General features: G+C 47.0%; 1 protein-coding gene across 10 annotated transcripts in view; it reads right to left on the reverse strand.

Moving 5' to 3' along the window:
- Positions 1–24,280, reverse strand: part of CNOT1 (CCR4-NOT transcription complex subunit 1) — a 103,112-nt gene that overhangs the window by 73,142 nt on the left and 5,690 nt on the right. For all 10 annotated transcript variants that reach the window (XM_070760596.1, XM_070760591.1, XM_070760599.1 and 7 more), the window contains exons 2-9: positions 22,218–22,489; positions 17,598–17,705; positions 15,279–15,377; positions 7,960–8,028; positions 7,217–7,271; positions 3,842–4,045; positions 2,574–2,742; positions 517–643 (exon numbers count right to left, since the gene is read on the reverse strand). In XM_070760596.1, the coding sequence (XP_070616697.1) occupies positions 517–643; positions 2,574–2,742; positions 3,842–4,045; positions 7,217–7,271; positions 7,960–8,028; positions 15,279–15,377; positions 17,598–17,705; positions 22,218–22,319 (933 nt within the window). In that variant the 5' untranslated portion in view covers positions 22,320–22,489. The remainder of the gene's footprint in view (positions 1–516; positions 644–2,573; positions 2,743–3,841; positions 4,046–7,216; positions 7,272–7,959; positions 8,029–15,278; positions 15,378–17,597; positions 17,706–22,217; positions 22,490–24,280) is intronic.

Raw genomic sequence — 24,280 nt, forward strand, 5'->3', positions numbered from 1 at the left:
CTTATTTAGCGGCAACTTGGTTATTAAACAAAGCCATCACTAAGTTAAATCGTGGTTTTGTTTTTGATCCTGCTTAAACTTTCCTTTGCTTTACAGACCTGTAAAGTTTCTATATGCAAGGATTGGGTTATAAAGTTTCTTTTTCCTCACTGTTGTAACTGCAAATTGCCACTAAGTGAAGACTATTGTATCCCTTTTCATTTTTAACAATGAAAAACAGAACCAGAAAGACACCCGAATCATTCTTATTTTCAAGGACACTCCTGGATTCAATAGATAGAAAATAAAAGGCAGATGACCAGAGTTTAGAATTTGTTCAATGGTATGCTCACCTACCCAGAAAAAAGGCAATGATTAGACAATACAAGGAGCAACCTCACTAGTTGGACTTCTGATAAATGTCCAGTGTGGACTTTCAACAGTGACCATTACAGATTGTGCTATCAAAGAAGCAGTGTGTTTTCCAGCAAAAAACCTGTTTTTGACAGTGCTAAAGCCCCTTTTAGAATTTTTTACCTGTAATGGAATGCCATCTGTCAATCCAGAGTGTGTCCGAGCCATCATTCCCAAAACCCTGGCAACCTGAGAAGCTGTAACCTCCCCAACACCAAACTGTGTGATGATACTGCGACATTCTTCCACGCTAAGTATGAAACATAATGTTTGTTTTATTAAAAAATATTACATTGCCCAATTAATGAAGCTCTCTTCATACATATTAAATAACTCTTAAGACAACAATGAGGGCCTATAAAAGCGACAAATGCATAGTAATGTGAAGATCTCAGAAATAAAAATCATTCTAAAATTATTTGAAAATAAATAGGTGGTTTTCACTTAATGCCAGAAGATTATAATGTAGACAAGCTATGTAAAAGTGTCCAAGAACCTAATCTTACATTTATTTTATTTGTTTGTTTGTTTGTTTGTTTTGTCAAGTATGTATTGGTGGTATATAAAGATATAATAATAATTATATACATGATACTAGTAAAAGAGAAACATTAGGACAGGGGACGGAAGGCACGCTGGTGCAATTATGCGCGACCCTTACTGACCTCTAAGGAATCAGGAGAAGTCAACAGTGGATAGTCAAAGGGTAAAGTTTTGGGGGTTAGGTGATGATACTAGAGTCTGGTAGTGAATTCCATGCATCAACTACTCGGTTACTAAAGTCGTATTTTCTGCAGTCAAGTTTAGAGTGGTTTACTTTAGATTTGTATCTGTTGTGTGCTCGTGTGTTGTTGTGGTTGAAGCTGAAGTAGTCGTTGACAGAAAGGATATTGTAGAAGATGATTTGCTAGCATCAGTTGCCTCATGACTCACTATTCCTTCCGGCAGAAATAAAGGGTCATGTGGTATTGTAAGTCATGTGGTTTCCTCAGTATTCATCACTTGGTCCAGAACAAAATAGTAATGAGTACCTAAGTACCTCTGCAGTTCATTTGTGGCTAGGTAGCGATTCTAGCCTGATCTCTCTTTTTACCTCTGGCTCTGTTAATTCTTCTCCAAAACTATGCTACGACACCTGAAAGAAAAGCTCTCCTTCAAGATTCTCGCCTGAGCCTATGGGTTGTTTAATAAGTTGTCCTTATATGCTGATATACGAGTGACAGATACCCAAAGCAGGCTTTCTCTCCTGTAAGCCTCAAAAGGTCTGAAATGCTCTCACCAGGCCTTTTGAATAGTTTATAATTCTGGGTGGACTTAAAATGACTTTAGGTCCAAACCTGAGATGAATGAGTAACTAAGTAACTTGAATATCTTCCCAAAGAGAGGTCCTTCCCAAAAATTTATCAGTTACTCAAGACTTTGTGTGTCCAGAGATAGTCCCGCCTTAATGTGAGTGTTGGGATAAGGCACGGTCTGTTTACATACAGTTAGAGCTTCAGACACCTCACTCTGCAATCTCCTGGGGACTTCTGATGCAACATTTTAAGAACTGTCTTTTTTGGTAAACACTGTGCTCCAGTATGAAACCCGCAATCAGATTGGGGGAATGACAGACAACTGGAGCAACCTTCTAAGATTTATATAGCACAGAGCAGTGGTTAAATAACTACTTGAAAAGAGAGCAATCAGTTGCTTCTCGGCTTGGGTGGGAAAGATCCAGGTATGCTCCTCAAATCTCAAAGGCTGAGATTACTAAACAAAAGAACGATCACATGGATATTCTACATGGAACATTAAATTCTATGTTTATTTATTTATTCATTCATCCATTCATTTGGTTTTTATGCTGCCCTTCTCCTTAGACTCAAGGTGGCTTACATGGTAGCAATAGCACTTTTTAACAGAACCAGCATGTGGCCCCCATAATCCGGGTCCTCATTTTACCCACCTCGGAAGGATGGAAGGCTGAGCCAATCTTGAGCCGGTGATGAGATTTGAACCACTGACCTGCAGATCTACAGTCAACTTCAGAGACCTGCAGTACAGCACTCTACCTGCTGCACCGCCCCGACTCAATGCATATCAATATTGTGCAAATTTGGCATTCTACTACAATGCTCTATGATGTAACTTCCAAGATTTAAATTACATTTCTTTCATTCTGAAAAACACCTACATACCTTGTACAAAAGCCATAGCCAACTTCCTGCATGAAGTCTGCAAGAGAACTCTCCATCATGGTTTTTGCTATCCCTCCAGAGTCAGGCAGGATCCTGTCCATTAGAATGTCCCGTTTTTCAGGGTATAGGAGTGGTGCAAGCACCACAGGGCAACGCTCCTGAGGGAAATCTAGGGATGAAAAAAATAGTTTGAGTCAAATAGTTTGAGGGTTACCTGGTTGTATCACAAAATGCTTAAAAGTGCTCATACTGCTCATCCTGAACCAATTGCAAGTTTCAAATGCAAGAGCAGTTCCCTACAGCAAGGGTCTCCGACTTGGAATTTCAAGATTTGCAGACTTCCAGAACTCCCAACCATGGTGGCTGAAGAATTCTGGGAGTTGAAGTCCACAAGCGGTAAAGTTGCCAAGGTTGGAGACCCCTGCCATATAGAACACATTATAGTAATCCAACTGAAATGTGACTGTATTTACGTTGAGTAGCCCCCTCAGACAACAATGGATACAACTTATGCAAAGGTTTTCTTGGACCGCTGCTTTTAGATTAGGAGCAATAAGTCCCAGAAGACTCACATCTTGTGCACCTGCTGATTGGGGGAGGGCAACCCCATTCAGAGCTAAAGATGAAACTTTGGGGGGAGGGGGGCTCAAAGCCCACAACCAGTCAGTTTTGTCAGGGTCAGACTGGCCTGTTCTCCCCCACCTCATAGCCTGTGGGCAAAGGGGCAGAGCTTCAGTGCCTCCACTAAGCTAACACTGGAAAAAGGAAAACTACCAGCCTTGTGTCTCCCACTCCTAATCCCCGGATCCAGTCCAGAAGAATTCTGAGATGAGATAAAGTAGGACCTTGAAGGACTGAGAGTGATCCACTCCCAAAGAAGTGATCAAATAAAAAAGGCTCCATCACAAGACACAGTGATGTATGCAAACAACTTGGAGGGGCCGCCATAACCTCCCAATTCATAAGAAGATTAAAACAGGGAAGCATATTGAGATGTGCAATGTTCTATTACCATTTTATTTTAAAAAGTCTTAAGCCCACATGCCATTTTTGTCTTGATCTTGTGTATCTTGTAGGGCTGACAATAATGTGACTGAATCAGAAGCCACTGAGATATCAAGACAGACCAACATGGACCCACTGCTTCCTCTATCCCCAGTTGAGGGCATCAACAAGTGCAATCATGCCATCTCAACTCCACCTAATTTACTTCCTGCAAGGTCGTTTAAAAGTAAGCTTCAAAGAGACACATGATGGGTATAACTTACCTCTGCGCAACGTTTTGAGGAAAGCCTCAATTTGTTCCTGTCCAACCCCAAAGGCTCCCTTCTGCCCAAAAAGAAGATGGGAAAGAAGGAGGTGCAAAACTTCTATTGCAATATCCTGGAAGCCACCTTCTTGATTGCCACTGACGTCTGCGTCAATATATGAGCGCAGAAGATCAGGAAGCTTCTGTTTAATAAACTGAGCAGCTAAAAAGAAAGATAAATAGAAAGCAATTAAAATTGCCTTAGGAATAAGCACAAATTTTTATTCTTGTGATTTAAAAGGAACACATGTGCATTATTTAGGTTATCTTACAAAAGAGCTCCATATCACAGAATCACTCAGCATGACTCTGCCTAAAACACAACGTCTGAGGTTCGGAATTTTGTTTAGACATTAAATTCAAAGGGGTATCCTATAAAGGGGGGGGGGAGATTCTTAGTGTGTTAGTCAATGGCTTTGAGACTATCCCCAAAACTGCCTTCTAGTAAATGATACAGGGAGTCCTTGGTTAACAACCACACTGGTCCTCAGAGATCTGACCATTGCAGCATCCCATGCCAGTCACCTGTTGCCATTTGCAATCTTCTTCGCTGGTTTCTGGCCAGTAAAATCAATGGGTATGATAACAAGAGGCCACAATTGGCAATCATGTGAACTCTTCATCCAATGGCCCACAATAATTTGCTTAATGATGGCAACAGGCAATTAGCATTACTAAGCATCATCACATAACCTCATGCTTTATGTCCAGTTCCAATTGCCCTTGTTAGCTGAGAACTACCAGTACAGACATTATTATATTATAGAGATACGTACTCAGGGTGTCCAGGGGAAAACTATAAATATCTGTAGAATGTTCAAATGATTAGACTTATTTTTTAAAGACCGCTTTATTATTGTTCTAGACAACTTAACAAAATGAAGTGGCTTTTTAAAATAAATGCTTGATCTGAAGAGGCTCAGTGCTTTTATATCTTCTTTTAAATAACAAAGAATAACAATATCTCCAGAAAGCCACATCAATTTTAAGTGTCTGTACAAATATAGTCTGAAATGTAACAGTGTCCTATTTAGTATTAATATAAAGCAGCTGAGTTAAACCCTGACTTAGTCACGGTTGGAGTAGAACTATTTAAATAATTGGAAGGAGTTAATGTGACTACATTTAAGAAAACTTTCTGGGATTAATATAATGCCATAATGTACCGTATTTTTCGCTCTATAAGACGCACCTGCTGATAAGACGCACCTAGATTTTAGAAGAGGAAAATAGACAAAAAATATTTTGAGCCAAAAAGGGGAGAGGAAGAGAGGAAGGAGTGAAAGAAGGGAGTGAGGGAGGAAAAAAGGGAGGAAGGAAAAGGAAAGCAAGAAATGGAGGGAGGAAAGGAAGGAAAGAAAGAAAGGGGGAAGGGACAGGAACAGAGGAAGGAAGCAAGGAAACTTATGAAAGGGGAGAGTAAGAGAGGAAGGACTGAAGGGAGGGAGGGAGGGAAGAAGGTAGGAAGGAGAAAGAAAAGAAGAAACAGAGGAAGGGAAGGTAAAAGAGAGAAAGAAAAAGAGCAAGAAAGAAAGCAAGAAAGAGAGAAAGAAAATGAAAGAGAAATAAAAATAGAGAGGGGGAATGAAAGAAATGGAAGGAGGGAAGGAAGGAGAGAAAGAAAGAGAAAGAAAGAAAGCAAGAGAAAGAAAAAAGAATGAAAGAGCAAGAGAGCAAGAGAGCAAAAGAAAGAAAGAGAGAAAGAAAGAAAGAAAGAAAGAAAGAAAGGCAACTTCAAAGAAAGGCTCACTGAGCATCTCTCACTCTCTCTCTCTTTCTATCCCTCTTTCTTTCTTTCTCTTCCTTTCTCTCTCCTCTTCCTTTATCTCCTCTCTCCCTCCCTCTCTCTTTCTCTCCCCCCTCTCTCCCCCTTTCCCTCTCTCTTTCTCTCTCTCCCTCTCTTGCTATCTCTCCCCCCTCTCCCTCTCTTTCTCTCCCCTCTCCCCCCTTTCCCTCTCTCTTTCTCCCTCTCCCTCTCTTTCTCTCCCCCTCTCTTTCTCTCTCTCTCCCCCTCTTTCTCTCTCTTCTTCTCACTTTCTCTCTCTTGTTTTCTTTCTGTCTCTTTTGCTTTCTCTCTCTCACTCTTTCTCTCTTTTTTTCTTTCTCACGCTCTTTCTTTCTCTTGTTCTCTCTCTCTTGCTATCTCTTTCTCTCCCCCCCCTTTCTCTCACTCTCTCTTTCTCACTTTCTCTCTATCTTGCTGTCTGTTGCTCTCACTCACTCTCGTTCTCTCTCCGTTCTTCTCAGCGGTGACGCGCGCACGCCCTGCCCGCCTCACCTTTGCCGAGAGCCCTTTCGTCCCGGGCTCCCAGCAAGGGGGTTGCAGGAGAGGCGGGGCCGGCGAAGGTGATATTCAATGTCGGGGGCGCTCGGGCGGTTGCGCGCGCTCCCTATCTCCCTGCTAGCCCACTCGGAAATAAGAAAAGTCGGCAAAGGCTTTTCTTATTTTGAATATTCCGAGTGGGCTAGCAGGGAGATAGGGAGCGCGCGCAACCGCCCGAGCGCCCCCGACATTGAAGACCTCCGCTGAGAAAAACCTTTGCCGGCATTTCCTCTCCTGCAACCCCCTTGCTGGGAGCCCGGGACGAAAGGGCTCTCGGCAAAGGTGAGGCGGGCAGGGCGTGCGCGCGTCACCGCTGAGAAGAACGGTGAGGGGGGGCAGCGGCGTCCCTCCTGGCCTTCGCGGGCCGCCCGACCCTCCCCACCTCCTGCAAATGCGGCGGGCGGCGGGGGGAGAGCGAGGAGCCGGTTCTGGCGGGCGCGGGGCTTGGCTGGCTGGCTGGCTGGCGGGGGGAGCGCCGCTGGTGGTGCGGAGGGAGACCCTCCTCCGGGAGGGAGGGGGCCAGGCAGCAGCTACCCAGCCAGCCGGCGGGATGGCGCTTCCGAGTTCGCAGCCTCCCCCCCCCTCCCTGCCTGCATCTTCGCTCCATAAGACGGGGCTGATTTTTCTTCCTACTTTGGGAGGAAAAAAACTGCGTCTTATGGAGCGAAAAATACGGTACATTTCTCCAATTCTTTGCTATTTCTATGGGTCAGGCACACAAGCACAAGAAATACATAGTAAACAATGTATATCATCTGTGCTGTTTGGCAAATTGCTGGGAGGCAGAAGCCTTTTCCTTGTTTTCCTCCCCCAAAATTAAAGTTCGTCTTGTACTCCAGTGCAACTTATACTCCAAAATTACAGTATCTTTGTAGTTTACTATGTTCTCTCAATTATGTGAATATGAAAATGGTGAACTACAATAATGGCTAAGTACTGGGATATTGTGCAAATAAAACCATTATGTTAAAAAATTTAGGAAGAAACTTCCTACCCAATTATTTATCTTACCGAAAACTTGTAGATCAGGATTGAAAGAATTCAACAAAGCAAGACCAAATATAACCTATTAATAAAGAGAAGTTAAAGGTTAATGTATTATAATTCAGTACCATCAATTCCTGAAAGATGATGACAAAGAAGAGAAACATGGGCAATTCTGTATCAAATCAGAATGCAGAGAGTAAGGGGTATAATGTTGCAAAGAAAGATTCTAATTAAGCATTGGAAAAATCCTGAATCCTAAACACAATCTGACAGTGGAGCAGAAAGGGGATGAACTCCCATTACTGCATGTGTTCTGCTTAGGACACTTTAATTTGAATTCCTGCATTGAGCAAGAGCCTGGATTGGGAGACTTGAATGCTTCCTTCCCACTTCATGCTTCTGAAGACAAACTGGGGTTGGCAGCCAGACAGATCAAAGGGAAACCCCAAGACTGAATACTTTATTGCCCCATTTTTGCAGCCCTCCCCAATATGCCCAATAGATCCCACCATCCCTCCAGCGGATCAAGATTATGAAGGTGATGCTCCTGGCATTCTGAAGTACAGTAATAACAAATATTACAGTCAGTCAGGAGTAAAGGGTAAAATTGGAGGATCTACTGGTGATTGTCTCCTACTTATTTCTCAAGGTTAAGAGAAGCATACTAGATGTGGGCATTTCTATGATTCCATCAAATATGGATGCTGCCACACACATACACACAACCCCAAGATGCTGAGCGCATAAGAACAGAAAGGTAAGCCCACCTCTTGAACTTTGCTTAATTTGATCACTTTGCTCAGCTGGGTGAATAGATGGGGTGATGGCTTAAGACTCTGAAAGAAACAAGAATGTTGTGCACAATTTTAATAGAAGGAAAGAGACAAAAATTATGAAGCAAAAAAGCAGCCCGATATCGAACTTCTAAACCAGTGTTTCCCAACCTTTTTTGAGCCGCGGCACATTATTCATATTTTCAAAATCCTGGGGAACACTGAAAGGGGCGGGGCGGGCTAAAGAAAAGTTTGGACAAAAAAACCCTCTCTCTTCCTCCCTTTCGCTCTATTTCTCCCTCTTTCTCTCTTTTCCTTCCTTCCCTTCTTTCTCTCTCCATCCCTCTTTCTTTCTTCCTCTCTTTTTTGCTCTCTTTCTCTCTCCCTCCTTCCCTTCCTCTATGTCTTTCTCTCTCCCTTGCTCTCTCTCTCTCTCTGTCTCTCTTGCTATCTCTTTCTTGCTTTTTTCTCTCTCTTGCTCTTTCTCTCTCTTTCACTGTCTTGCTATATGTCTCTTTCTTTCTCTTTGCCTCTCTTGCTATCTCTCTTTCTTTCTCTCTCTTTCTCTCTCTCTGTCTCTCTTGCTATGTCTCTCTTTCTTTCTCTTTCTCTCTCTCTCTCTGTGCCTCTCTTGCTAAGTCTCTCTTTTTCTCTTGCTATGTCTCTCTTTCTTTTTCTCTCTCTCTGCCTCTCTTTCTCTCTCTTTCTCTATCTCTCTTTCTCTGCCTCTCTTTCTTTCTCTGCCTCTCTTGCTGTCTCTCTTTCTCTCTCTCTCTGCCTCTCTTATATGTCTCTCTTTCTTTCTCTCTCTCTCTCTCAGCTGACTGCAAGCGGGAGCCCTGACGGCGGCAGCTGGACGTGCTGCTGGACACCGTATATGCCAGGCCCGCAGCGCCAGCATGTATGACGTCTAGCAGCACGTCCAACCGCCACCGTCAGGGCTCCCGCTTGCAGTCAGCTGAGAGAGAGAGCGCTCCCTCTCGCCGCCGCCATCTCCCCGCGACTGCCTGCGGCCGCTGCGGCCACCCCCCCCCCACTCCCATCGCCAGTGCCCTCCCGCCGGGCCACAAAGGACACTTGCCGTCGACGCCAGAGGAGCTCCAGCTGGGCGGGGCGCTGCCGGTACTTCCGTCCTGGGGCTCCCGCTCGCAGCTGTCAACCGGCTCCTGCTCGATGCCGCGGTTTTCGGCGCTCTCCTGCTGGGCCTCAAAGAAGGAAGGCGGGAAAAAGGCGCGAAGAATGGAGCTCTCCTTCTTCCTGCCTTCCTTCTTTGGGGCCCAGCAGGAGAGCGCCGAAAACCGCGGCATCGAGCAGGAGCCGGGGGACAGCTGCGAGCGGGAGTCCCAGGACGGAAGTACCGGCAGCGCCCCGCCCAGCTGGAGCTTGGCGGCACACCTGGCCATGTCTCACGGCACACTAGTGTGCCGCGGCACACCGGTTGGGAAACGCTGCTCTAAACAACACTGAAGACAAAAGCAGGATTCTCAATATAATTCAAATTCAAGAAGCCACATTTTTCCCATAAGTTACAGCATTTCCCCAAGCCAACATAATCTTCTTGGTTTTACTACTATAAGCATCTTGATTTGAAAAACTCATTATGTGGTATCAAGTCTCCTTTTATCAAACAGCACACCTGCATTTCAAAAATCGGATGCTCATTTCTACTGGATAATATTTGATCAATGCTTCACAAATTGTCCCCAAATTACAACCATAATGGAGCCCAAAATTTTAGTTGCTAAGCAAAGTTGTGAAGTGAATAAGCAAATATGACTTCCTCCACTGATTTTGTTTGTTGGAAGTCATATTATGAATGTTGATAATATGATCTTGCAAATGCTGCAACAGTTGTAAGTGTGAAAACCAATCTTAAGTCACTTTTTTCAGTGCCAAAGCAACTGTGAATGGTCACTAAACTAGTGAGGAGTACAGTATCTGTTATTTTAAAAGTTGAAGTTCATTATCAGTTTTTAGAAGAAATAGAACTACTGAATACAAGAACTTTGATTTCTTTTCTTGCGATGCACCTTAACTCTGCATGCAGAGTAAGCATGCTTATAGCATAGCTCTGACGAACATGATAGGAGTTTGAAATTTTATCAAAACTACTGCTCAATATTTATTAAATTTTATTTTTGCATTGTTTTACCATACAACCAACTTTTATAAATGCCTAATATTCTTGATCCTAGAACTTACCATCTGTTTCTAGACTAGTTCTTTAACCACTATACCAACTGGCTCTTAGGACTGCATTAACCCATGGAAAATCAAGACCAAATCAGAAACTATCATCCAGCATTTTGCTGACTTATTCCCTCTTCACAGGGAACAAACACTATTATACTCATAGTTTAATTGTGGGATACTGAAGGTTTTCAGTTTGCTCCCCCTCCCAGTTATTCAAAATTTATATAAAGACACTGAGCAACCCCTAACGAGAAATAAAGCTCATATTTATCAAGAATATCTTAATAATAATAATAATTATTATTATTATTATTATTATTATTATTATTATTTATTAGATTTGTATGCCGCCCCTCTCCGAAGACTCAGGGCGGCTCACAACAATAATAAAACAATATTACAATGAAACAAATCTAATATTAAAAACATATAAAACCCCATCATTTAAAACCATGCAGCACACACATACCAAACATGAAATATAAAAGCCTGGGGGAGGTGTCTCAGTTCCCCCATGCCTGGCGATACAGGTGGGTCTTAAGTAATTTGCGAAAGACAAGGAGAGTGGGGGCAGTTCTAATCTCTGGGGGGAGTTGATTCCAGAGGTCCGGGGCCGCCACAGAGAAGGCTCTTCCCCTGGGGCCCGCCAAACGACATTGTTTAGTCGACGGGACCCGGAGAAGGCCAACTCTGTAGGACGTTATCGGCCGCTGGGATTTGTGTGGTAGAAGGCGGTAAATGATTCTCCTTCCTATTTCATCCAATTAAGTCTCTGTAACCTCATTGTTGATTAATATTTCCAACCAACACCTTTAATTAAAAGTCTTCGATATGCATAATAAATGGACTGAGCTAAAATTTAGATTGGATGAGGTGGAGGGAATGTGAGGTAAAAGCAAGCCGGTTATGCAGATACATATTATGTGCAAGTTGGATGAGAAGTAACTTATTAATCAACACCTGAAATATGCTAAAAACTCACTGTGTCTGTTACAACTTTCTGAGGTTGGCTGAATTTTCCCCTCCTTTCTTCTCCCCAACTCCCAATATAAATCCCATGTCAAACCAACTACCTTTTACCTCTGATGAAGTGAGTTGCACCATACAAAAACCTCATGTCTTTTAATAAAATGTGTTGGTCAGAAAAATTACTGCTACTTTCCTCTTGACCTTTGGTTACTATAGATTAACATGACTTTCCTAGGATGCTGATTAACTAAAATAGTTTTAGCTTAGAGTCTATCTATTAAGTTGATATTGCACAGACAGACCACTGTGACATACCACTCTTAAGATGGGAGCATCTCCTGTAATCTGTTTTAAAGTTGCTTCTCCTAGCTACATTTTTATGTTTGTTTAATTTTTATACTTTAATTCTTTGCTTCTTGAGTCTGATATACAGTGATCCCTCGAGTTTCGCGATCTCGATCTTCGCGAAAACGCTATATCGCGATTTTTCAGCAATTGTTACCATCTCGATCTTCGCGAACACTATATCGCGATTTTCCCCACCCGATCAGGTCACTCTCTTCCTTCCTTTCTCATCTTTCTTTCTCTCTCTCTATGTTGCTTCTTCCTCTCTCACACTCTCTTCCTCCCTCTCTCATCTCTTTCTTTCCTTCTCTCTCTTTCTCTCCCCCTCTTGCTCTCGAGCGGCCCGCCTAGCAGCTGATCTGCTCGGCAGCGCAGCAGCAGCGAGGAGCCGAAGATCTTCGGCTCCTCGCTGGTGCTGCGCTGCCGAGCAGATCAACTGCTAGGCGGCCGAAGGAACGTTCCCTGGGTCTTCCCCGCCGCCTCGGATCCTCGCTGATGCCCGCCCGCCGTTTGCCGCTCGCCCCGTTCGGCGGCCGCACGTCCCGTTCGCCCCCCACTCCCCTCATTCGCCCGCCGCTCCCCTCGTTCGCCCCCCACTCCCCTCGTTCGCCCGCCGCTCCCCTCGTTCGCCCCCCACTCCCCTCGTTCGCCCGCCGCTCGCTTCGTTCGCCCGCCGCTATCGAACTTGCTATCGAGCCTGCTAATGAAATCCAACCCGCAGCGGCCCTTTCCCTCTCCAGGCTGCGGGAGGGGTCCGGAGAACAATGCCTGGCGCCGCGCTCCCGGCTGGGCTTTTTCCCCCCATTTCCCCTCGGGTGGAATTTCAGACCCTCCGCCGGTTGGATTTCATTAGCAGGCTCGATAGCAAGTTCTTCCTCCCTTTAGAAAGCCCCGCAGCCTCCTCCGCCCGGCGAGGCCGCCAGCGAGGACCCGCAAAGCCGCCGCCGCCGCAGCGAGGCCAAGCCGCCCGCTCCCACGGCACGGGCTCCCAACACAGCGCCGCTCAGCCCGCCCTCGGCGATGCCTCCGCGGATCTGCAAACCCAGCCGAGCGACGCCTCTGGTCTGGGCGAAGGCAGTGGGCAGGCCCCGCCGCAGCAGTCCCCGCGGGCACCGCGCGCCAAGGGCCGGCCAGGCCGCCGGCCAACAAAGGGGCTCCCTCGCCTCCAGCGCGGCAACTTGGAGCCCGGCACGCCCCGCAGCCCTCGCCTCGCCCGCCCCCGCCTGGCCGGCGCTCCGGCTACCCCCGGCTGAGGAAGAACCGAGTAGCCCCCGCCCTCCCCCGCCCGGCTCCCTTCAGCCCCCCGGGGCCAAGCGGGCGGGGGGCGGGCGGGACTTCGCCTGTCTCCGCCGCCAGCATCGCCCCTCCGGCGGGCCGGCCTCCCCCGCCCGCCTCTGCTGCAGCCGCCGCCGCCTCCCCGACTGGCACAAAAGGGCCCCGCCCGCCCCGCCCCGAACCTTACCTTGCGAGTTTTTGGCTGCGGGGGGAGAAGTAGGATTTTCCTAACTCCCTCCCCCTGCAGCCAAAAACTCAAAGCCTGTATCCTGCCGCCCGGTTTACCCAGGACACGAGCGGCGAAGTGACTTGGAGGAATGGAGATCCGGCCCTTCACTTGCCCTCCCAGCAAAAGGCAAAGCCGCGCAGCTCCCCAGCCGCCAAAGGAGGCTTAACCCCACCCCTCTGTCCCACTCATCGCCCGTGGTCGGCATAACCTCCTCCTGCCTATCCCCGCTTTTCTGCCGGCCACGGGCGATGGGTGGGACAGAGGGGTGGGGTTAAGCCTCCTTTGGCGGCTGGGGAGCTGCGCGGCTTTGCCTTTTGCTGGGAGGGCAAGTGAAGGGCCGGATCTCCTGCCTCCTGCCTCCCCCCCCCCCCAAATGTCTCCGCTGTAGCAGCTGCTACAATAGACTTCCACGCCTTTCGTCCGTGCCTGGCGGGAGGTGAAGAGTTCTTTGCCCAGTGCAAAGTTGACAGCAAGCAGTTCCGCAGTCGCCGAAGGAGGCTTAACCCGCCCGGTTTCAGTGGGGTTTCCCCGTTGCCCAGGGATTCCTGAACACACCACAGCCACCTCCGTTCGGGCGAAGGAATCCCTGGGCAACGGGGAAACCCCACTGAAACCGGGCGGTTTGGACTTTCCATTCCTCCAAGTCACTTCGCCGCTCGTGTCCTGGGTAAACCGGGCGGCAGGATACAGGCTTTGAGTTTTTGGCTGCAGGGGGAGGGAGTTAGGAAAATCCTACTTCTCCCCCCGCAGCCAAAAACTCGCAAGGTAAGGTTCGGGGCGGGGCGGGCGGGGCCCTTTTGTGCCAGTCGGGGAGGCGGCGGCGGCTGCAGCAGAGGCGGGCGGGGGAGGCCGGCCCGCCGGAGGGGCGATGCTGGCGGCGGAGACAGGCGAAGTCCCGCCCGCCCCCCGCCCGCTTGGCCCCGGGGGGCTGAAGGGAGCCAGGCGGGGGAGGGCGGGGGCTACTCGGTTCTTCCTCAGCCGGGGGTAGCCGGAGCGCCGGCCAGGCGGGGGCGGGCGAGGCGAGGGCTGCGGGGCATGCCGGGCTCCAAGTTGCCGCGCTGCCTTTGTAAACCTGCCCGAGGGAGGCGAGGGAGCCCCTTTGTTGGCCGGCGGCCTGGCCGGCCCTTGGCGCGCGGTGCCCGCGGGGACTGCTGCGGCGGGGACTGCCCACTGCCTTCGCCCAGACCAGAGGCATCGCTCGGCTGGGTTTGCAGATCCGCGGAGGCATCGCCGAGGGCGGGCTGAGCGGCGCTGTGTTGGGAGCCCGTGCCGTGGGAGCGGGCGGCTTGGCCTCGCTGCGGCGGCGGCGGCTTTGCGGGTCCTCGCTGGCGGCCTCGCCGGGCGGAGGAGGCTGCGGGGCTTTCTAAAGGGAGGAAGAACTTGCTATCGAGCCTGCTAATGAAATCCAACCGGCGGAGGGTCTGAAATTCCACCCGAGGGGAAATGGGGGAAAAAAGCCCAGCCGGGAGCGCGGCGCCAGGCATTGTTCTCCGGACCCCTCCCGCAGCCTGGAGAGGGAAAGGGCCGCTGCGGGTTGGATTTCATTAGCAGGCTCGATAGCAAGTTCGATAGCGGCGGGCGAACGAGGCGAGCGGCGGGCGAACGAGGCGAGTGGGGGGCGAACGAGGGGAGCGGCGGGCGAACGAGGGGAATGGGGGGAGAACGAGGGGAGCGGCGGGCGAACGGGGCGAGCGGCGGGCGAACGGGGCGAGCGGCGGGCGAACGGGGCGAGCGGCGGGCGAACGGGATGTGCGGCCGCCGAACGGGGCGAGCGGCAAACGGCGGGCGGGCATCAGCGAGGATCCGAGGCGGCGGGGAAGACCCAGGGAACGTTCCTTCGGCCGCCCAACAGCTGATCTGCTCGGTAGCGCGGCAGCAGCGAGGAGCCGAAGATGAGGTTTCCCCGTTGCCCAGGCAAAGGGGAAACCCCATCTTCGGCTCCTCGCTGCTGCCGCGCTACCGAGCAGATCAGCTGTTGGGCGGCTGAAGTAACCTTCCCTTGGTCTTCCCCACCGCCCACACGCAAACTTCACCATCTGCGCATGTGCGGCCATGAAAAAATGGCCGCACATGCGCAGATGGTGTTTTTACTTCCGCACCGCTATATCGCGAAAAATCGAGTTTCGCGAGGGGTCTTGGAACGGAACCCTCGCGAAACTCGAGGGATCACTGTACACAAATTAAGGATTCAATATCCCACAATCTTCAAACATTCTTAAAGGGCTAAAAATTCATGTTTTCATTCATAAACTATGCACCACTGGCTGAACAGTGTAACGAATTATGACTTGTTTATACAAACCTTTTGATAATGCAATGGATTTTCAATCGCATAGGACAGTGTTGAAATGAAGTTTGGCTTTGTAATCAAAGATGCACACTCCTGGATCAGAAACTGAGTCTGGAAAGAAAGGAGATGGTCATATAAAAGGTGTTTTCCCTGAACCTGACAATATAATTATAAAACATCATATGGCTACCACTTTTACCCATTTTGCTATTGAATGCATAAGAAATAATTTTATATTTATTTATTTGTTAAACTGATTTACTACCAACCTGCTGTAAGCTTGCTTAGAGTACGGCTATTTCAGGCAGGTTACAATAAAAACAGAAATGAAAAGAAGTGTAAAAGATGACAGTAGCAAAGAAGCAAATGATACAATAAACAATGGAAAAGAACATTGAGAATAGAGATATGAAAATGAAAGATGGGGGAGCAAGGGGGAAGGTGAGGTTTGCCATCAATCTAGTAGCCAACTCCAGTGTGGTCCTCCTCCCTAGGGTCCCCAGGCCAATTGGCAGAGCTAAGTCTTTAGGCTCTTGTGAAAGGAAGATTGTGGAAGAGACTTGATAGCTAATAGTTTGTTTGGTTATCTTTCTCAAAGATGAAAACATAGATGTAATTCATAGTTATTACTGGATATGTACACTGTAATATATTTTCATGATATGTACTTAAAGAGAATGGTTCCCCAAATATATGAATAACTATTTTTATTTAAAAAAAACAGGTAAAAAGTTGTCCTAAAACTTAAAGAACTATTATATTAAAATATGCCTTTAGAACAAGAATTTGATTCAAAGCTATTAGTGAAAAAAGCTAAAGCTGTATCTTGTTACTTTAAACCAGATTTTCTTACAATATAGTCTGAAGATTGGGGGGGGGGGGGTGTCTCCCCAAAAACCTCTCAAGTGTCTCTAAACTCAAAATTATTTACCAGGTAGTTAGAAATATTTGCAAAAAATTAAAACACGGTCACATTATTTTTGCTAAGAAAATAAGAGTTTTATCATGAATAATATTTTATTTATGCTAATTTCTAATGTAATTAACTTATATTTACATAATTCAATAAATATTCTACAATGCATCATTTTTAACTTTAATGTGCTCAATCAATAAACATAAGGCACTTCTGGAATCCTCTATACATTTTAAAAAGTGAGATGCAACCCCAAGAGAAAAAGTTTAAGTGACTTGTTTGAGACAACTTTGACAGATGTAGCAAAGCCTAAAACGTTCCTTCTCTGTTTTTAGTTTTCCGGAGTCTTTATGATTTGCTAAAGCAGAGAATAAAGAAGTGAGGTCATAGACCTTTTTGGTAGGAATTCCACTTTGAAAACTTCTCAGGAAGGGTCACTTGATTTTCCTCCAAATGGCTAGGTATGTGAATGTATACAGGAAGTCTTGGGAAGGGACCTAACTAACATTGGAACTTCCCTTGCAAAGTAAGCGGTTGTTAAGCAAAACATCACAGGAATGCTGCACAGCTTAGCAATGGCTCACCTGGCCAAGATAGCTGCTGGCCATTAACAAGCTTTTAGTGGCAGAGTATAAAGCAGCCAAAATGATAGAGGGCGTGTGCATGTGCAGTTGAAGTGCATACTACAATTATAAATGTGGGTGGACTGCCAAGAGCCTGAATGTGACTATGGAGGCAGCTGTAACTTCCAGGGCCAGTCCTAACTTCCATTTGTTTAGCATTGTTGCAATTTTCATTTTCAAAACTTGCTGAATAAATAATCATTAAGCAAGGACTGCCTGAATTATTGAGCTTGCTTACTGCCCAATCCTCAGTAACATTGGGGAACACACAGCAATCAACAAAATTATAATACAATCAAGACAATAAATAGCATCTCATAATCTTGACAGAGGGATTTCCCAGCCCCCTGCCAATCTCCTGGGTGAAAAACATCATAGAGCAGCGGGAGGAGAAAAACAATCTCATTCCAGAGGGGAGGTGTGATCATAGTCCTGAGAGGAGACATGGCTTCACTGAAGGAATCAACAGTGCACCTATCCTGCTAGAAGAAGTTGGCCAGACCGATGTTATGGGAGAGAGGCGATTCCTCATGTAGCTGGGCACTATGCAATGTAGGACTTTACAGGTAAAGATCAGCACATTGAAAAAGCAAATGGCAACCAATGCAGCTTGTAACAGTGTTATATGGGCACACTAAAGCATGCCCTTTGTGGCCTGCGTCACAATGTTCTGGCTGAAGTGTCTCAGTGGTATTCAAGGGAAACGCCATGCGGCGAATAGTGTAGCAGGCAAACTTCAAGGCAAACATAAAAAGAACAATAACAGAAAATTCTTCACTTCACCTTACTTACCTGGTGGAAATCTTTCCCGCTACTTTTACCATCGCCACTGAAATCCACATGAGAAAAGAGACAGCGTAGCAAATGCCTGTCTGCTTCAGGTCCGTGCCGGTTCACAATCTAAGATGCAGAAAATAAACCCCAATTACCTCAAGAGCCAGGCTGAAACATATAGACATGGCCTCCAGATAAAATAGAAGCCAAGATCGAAGCTTTCGTTAGGCAGCTACATATCTGCAGGACCATTTAGCCCACCAGGAAAGGGCTCCCCCAATACATCTGGGGGGAAACTGCTCAAGGTGGTGTGTCTTTTCCAAGAGGGGAAAAATTGCTAAGGCAATAGAGGCTCCTGAAGTCTGCAACAGTCTCTTAATTAGTGTCCTCAAGAAGGATCTTTCCAGGAGTTCTGTCAGAGGCATTTGGAATTTATTTCCTACATTTATATACCACCTGTCCCACTGACATGACTTTGCCACTCAAAAACTTTTAAAATAGGAAGAAAAAACAACAACCAAAAGACAAAGTAATATAAGGGGGAAACTTGTGGATCAGCACAATATTTAAGGCCAAACCTACTGAAAAAGTTTCAAGCCTCTTAGACTACTGGTTGCTGTGTGACCTGAGGTCAAAGTTGAGGAAAAACGTGGTGTGACAAATTTTTAGCCATTTTGTAGATCCAATAACTTGCAAAGTAGTAAAGCTTTCAAAAGGCCCTTTGGCACACTTGCTTAAAAGTTACTTGTCCATTATTCCAAGTTTTAGCAGCCACTTGTAAGTACTGTTGGAGTTATTTTAGTTTAAAAATGACAGCAAAAATTTTTGCTCCAAATTTTGGGCATCTTTAATGCCTTGTAGCTCTGTTTTCTCACCTTTAATCATCTTCATTGTTATTTCATTAGAAAGAGCAAGTTTTTTTCTATCATATATGTTGGTTTTGTGATGGTTTCTTTTCAAATAAGGCTTCAAAAATCAGCCTAAAAGTATGATGTTTACTCACATGCTATTAATGGAAACCTTAGAAGGCAGCGCCCAATTTCTGGGGGCGGAACACTGGGACCAACCAGGCGTGGCACAGCAGAGGCGGCGAAAAGTCCCATTCCGCCCAGGACAGAGATGTCTATCTGGGTATCGTTAGCACTGTTTATACCAGGGCACTTCAGGGCTGTCTTGCCCACCCACTGGCCCCTGCCCTTCGGCTGAGCATTGGCCTTACTTTTGTGGGCAGCCGCGGCGAGCAGTGGGGAGAACCCTATGCGCTGCAACTGTAGGACAAGGCCAACAGTGGAGGAGGGAAGTCTGCTTCAGGATTGCTACGCTAGGTCAAAGGCCCTCTTGCAGGAAGGGGCTGGACACGGTGAGACTCAGCTGCCTTTCAGGCTCTGCTTTCCAGGCTGGCCACAATCCCCGATCCCTGCCTGTTCTTCCCTTTCTCCCGAGGCTGGTGGCAGAAAGGAAAGCGAGCTGCTGCCGCTCACCACCCCCAGCACACATCTCACACCTCACCGCAGCTGCTGGGCATCGCTTGCTACGGCTACCAGCAGCCAGAGAGCACAAGGATGCGCCGACTGCATTGCCCCTCTGCCAGCTGGCTTCCCCTGCTGGCCTGCAACCTTCAGCCAAGCGCAGGCTGGGACTGTTTAGGACAACAGCAGAGGAAGGAAGTCCACCCCAAACCCGCTGCCTCAGGGGGTGGGGCTGTGGTTGGAAAGCGTGAGCCCCCTTTCGGACCTGCCTCTTGGCTTCGGGGGGGGGGGGGGGGGCTCGAGGCACCTGTTGCATGCTTGCCCTCCCCTCCGCCTCAGGCCCCACAACCGGAGGATGTGTTGCCCAGTGTAGCACGCTTCCTGAGGGCCACCTGCTTTCCCATCCACCAGCCAGACTGGCCCAGAAATGGCGCATCACCTTCCGCCCATCCTTGGTCTCCTTCTACCCAGCCACCAGCTTCTTGATGCGAGCAGAGGCTACTGGCTGGAGCGAGGGGAACCGTAGTGCTGGGTTCCCACGGCTGAGTGCCAAAGCATAGCTAGACTTGGAAGAAAAGGCTGCATGATGGAAAGAACCGGAGCAACCCCCGGCTGCTCTTGCTGGTAATTGAGCCCACCATGCCAATTGGAGTACGGTGCAAACTGGCGTGGTGGGCTCAGTTACCGGTGAGAGCAGCCGTCGCCTCACTCACACCTTCTCATCCAAGCTGCCATGCGTTGCTCCAGCTCTTTCTGCCACAGCTGCACAGCTTCTTCTTTCAATTCAAGCTATGCCTTGGCACTCGTGACCAGCGGAACCCAGCACTGCAGTTCCCCTCACTCCAACCAGCAGCCTGTGCTCATGTAAAGAAGCCGGGCGGGAGGAGGCCAAGGACGGGAGCAATGTGTTGAGCTTCTGGGCCAGCTTGGGGAGGGACCAGAGAGCTGCGCAAGAACAGCACGCCCGAAAGAACTACGACAGAGCCTTGCAGCTTTTATCTGTCCGCTGGCCTCCGGGTAAGGACCCTCCTCCTCCTCTCCCTTTTCCGCAGTGCCTTGTTTTTCCAAACATCCGGGCCAGGCCAGGCAGCAATTCCCAGGGTGGCATCCCAACCGAGGAGGCTCAAGCTGTATCCTGCAGCTTGCATAAACCGCTTCCACCCCTTTCGAAAAGGCCACCCGGCACTTCCCTCGGGCAGCCAGGACCGTCGAGAGGCTCTTCCAAGACCTGGGGGAAGGGAGGCAGGCATGCCAGCTGAGGAGATGGGCTTCAATCCCAAATGACTGGCTTTGGCTGCAGCTCACAGTTGCTCTGTCTGCCAGGAGAACCGAAGCGGTGAAACGCCACCTTCTGCTGGCTCTGCGTCCCTGGGAGAGCTCCAAGCGGAAGGGCTTGCTTTGGCCCTGGCCTGGAGTGGCATGAAGGGAAGCCACACAGCCAGAGGCCTGGCTGCCGCAGCCTGCAAGAAAATCATTGGCGCCACCAGCATGCTGGGTCTGGCCACCCTGGCACAAGTCCTGGAGACGGGTGAGGCAGGGAAGAGGCCGTCAGCCTGGGAGGCAGAACAAGTAGGGGACCTGCAAAGGGGCTGCAAAAGGATGCCCTGGGTCTGAGGCTGCTTTCCCAGACAAAGCAGTGCAGCTGCTGAGAATTGGGGGAGGGGGAGAGTACCGAAGGACCAGATCCTCATATTGTGGCTGCTGCAATGAATAGGAGAAGCCCAGCCAATGTTCTGAGCACGGTTAACATCTCCAGCCCAATGAGTTCTCCATTAACACACCTGTCAATTTACCAGTGAACATCGCACATCCAGTCACTATCACCTCATCAATGAATCTCCCAACACCAATGACATTAGCTGGCCCTTTAAATATTGCCAGGAGACCTGTGGAAAGCATGTCTTTTCCTCCCCAGGCATTGCCAACCTTTCTCCATCACCCCAGATTACAAAAAACCTAGAACAATAACTTCATGCAGTATTAAAAATAGAAAAGGGAGGGGCTACTGTGTACTGTTTAATGGACTGCTAAATTGGCCACGTCCACCCAGTCACATGATGACTTACCCATGCCCACCCAGCTGGTCTGCCCCCCCAACAGTCTAAGGGACTGTGAATTGGCCCCACTTAAAAAGTTTGAGGACCCCTGGTTTGTACCTTCCTTTAATCCCATGGATAATCTCACCTTCATATAGGCCACAAATGACAAGCCACAAAAATTGGACCTCCCTTCCCCTATTATTAGCAACAGGAACTGGCCGAAAAGGAAGGAAAACAGCATAACACTGTCATCAACCCCCCCAAGCCAGTCCAGAAGGACACTATAACTGATGGTATTGAAAGCTGCTGAGAGGTCAAGGTCAAGACTTGCCCTGTCCTGCTCTTGCCAGAGAGCATTTGAGAAAGTCATCACTGTCATCTTATACCTGGGCCTGAATCCTGACTGAAAAGTGTCCAGATAATCCACTTCTTCCACAGTTCTTTGAAGCTACTATACCATCAACCTCTCCACCTTACCCCAAAGGTAAATCTTGGAAATTCAGTATAAACTGACCTGTACTGTTAGGGGAGGAGGCTCCTTAAGAGACAATGGAACCATCTCTCAAAGAGGATTTAACCACCACTACGATGCATCCACGTTATATCCTAAGAGGCCTTAGCCAACTAGGGGAGACATGGATTTTTAGAGGAGCAATATATTCCAGGGAACATTTTTGTCATCATCCTAATTCAGAAATATCAAAGGTATTTGTGATAGCAATTCAATCAAACATGGAAAACATCCGAAAAGACAGACTGGCCAAAAAGCACAGGGTGGATCTAAACCACTACTCTTACTCTGAGAAAAAACTGGAGCAAAACATTTATTGGCACTGACTGAACTCTGACTCAGCACTCTTGACACTTCTGACAGAAAACAAAATTAAGCACAGGAATTTTAATAAGTGGTAAATGAACTTAGTCCAAGCCATCTAGCATGGATACTAATCTGGAAACAGCAAACTGTTGATGTCACCAGATAAAACACAGCTTTCACCAAATAGATTACAAGACCCATGTTTGTTATAAAAATAAATTCAAGTTGTTTGAAAAGCAGTGATACAAAATAAGCTAAGAATAAGCTAATCTTCTTATCACAATTTCAAAGTAGTACAACACTCCCCACTTACATGTTGTATTTCCTGCTGGCTGGCTCGGTAGTTTTTCTTAGTTAAATTGTCCACCAGGTAGCTGATTTGAGACAAGGCCAGCGAGAGCGAGTCAAGATTCATTGCTGGTTGGGGCGGAAGCAGGCGGCCGAGCCCGGCGCAAAATCACCATTATTCCCCTTTAGTCACCTCAGAGACAGGTTAATTTTTTTCCACTTAGCCTGTATCTCAAGTTATGTTGTATCTTTACTTCTTCTTTCCCAATTCTCCCACTATGTCTTGAAACATGGCACCTGAAAAATAAAGCAGACATTTGTACATTAGCATTAATAAATAATACTACTACATTCTGAAAAATGGTATGAGCTGCAAAGTTTAAGCTTAACATACAAAGACGAAGACCAAACCTGAGAGAAAGCATATTTGAACACTCAATCCATAATGTAATTTTCTATGCACAGAAGCTTCCTAAAATATGAGGGCAATTTTTATACAGTATTTCGTTGTTCATTCACTGAACATTCTATTAATCAAGCAATAAAATGATGTATTGTCATGCTAAATACATGAATTCTGAGTCAACTCACAGCAAAGATGATTTCAGATACGGTTAATACACAGCCTGCAAACTAGTCCCCAAGGGTTTTTTCAGAATGGGGTGGACTTACTCACCATTCTTTGTTAAATGAATGAGTCTGGGCTTCTGCACCTAATAGAGGGACCTGGTGGTAGAGACACCTACCCCCGCTTTTGGGGATTGGGGACTTCAACCATCATGCTGGTTAGTTGGCCCAAGAGGTTCGTGACCTGCACAAGCTTTTTTCAAGTGATCTCAGACCCAACGTATCTACATGGAAATTATTATTATCTATTAGACTTGTATGCTGCCCTTCTCCGAGGACCCGGAGCGGCATACAAGTCTAATAAATAATACTTAATACTTCAAATACTTGAACCTTGCCATTACTTTGGAACAGTTGATGTGGGAGCTACTATAAGTATCCCATTGCCATGGTCAGATCACTTCCAGGTCCAAGAAGCGCCTAATGGACAATTTTCAGAGGGTGCCTGATGAGTTTCCCGACAATCTGGAACTTGATTCCTGGCTGTTTTCAAGTGACCATTTTTTCACTGGCAGATCCTGATAGTTTTTTGATTTACTATCACCATAAAATGTGCCTGAATGTGGGCATAGATTTGTATTCAATAACATTTTTTTGTGCTTTATACATCACTTCTCTCACTTCATTATTTCTACAATGAATTCTATAATTTCTGTAATAATGAACAGCATTATTTCTTCTCTTTTTTGCATTTCTATTGCAACAAATTACTATTCCATGGGATGTTTTGGATAGTGAAGTCCCTGTTTTGTTTGGAAACAACCAACACCCACAACCTCTACAGAGCACGTTTCACTGAATGTCACCCAGATTCCCCAATGGGATCCAGAAAGATTGGGGCATCATCCCACAACCTGCAAAGGTCTGGATGTGAAATAACAGATTTAAAATGAATTCCTAGCAAGTCGGTTTGTCTCTCAAAATTCTCTCTCTGTTCCAGTGGTTTTCCTTGAAGGGCAACAGTACCAAAAACACAGATTTCTGATTTTCCTGGACTTCTACTTTTGAGGGGTATTCTCTAGTATTCTGCGCTTGTTTTCTTGCACATATTACCCAAAGTATCGTATTTTTCAGAGTATAAGATGCTCTGACGTATAAGATGCACCTAGCTTTTGGGGAGGAAAACAAGAAGGAAAAAAATATGCCTCTGCTCCCCAGCAATTTGCCTCCTTGCAGTAAACAGTACAGATGATGTACATTGTTTGCGGTGTATTTCTGTGCATGTGTGCCTGATCCATAGAAATAGCAAAGAATTGGAGAAATGTATATTATGACAGTATATAAATGTCAGAAAAGTTTAACTAATAAATAAATAAGGCCTCCCAATTATTTAAATAGAACTACTCCAAACATGACTGAGTCAGGGTCTAACTCAGCTGCATTACCTTAATATTAAAACAGGACATTGTTACGTTTCAGATTATACTTTTACAGATCTTTAAATTTGATGTGGCTTTCTGG

This window comes from Erythrolamprus reginae, chromosome 9, assembly GCF_031021105.1.
Source record: "Erythrolamprus reginae isolate rEryReg1 chromosome 9, rEryReg1.hap1, whole genome shotgun sequence".
Taxonomy (NCBI): Eukaryota; Metazoa; Chordata; class Lepidosauria; order Squamata; family Dipsadidae; genus Erythrolamprus; species Erythrolamprus reginae.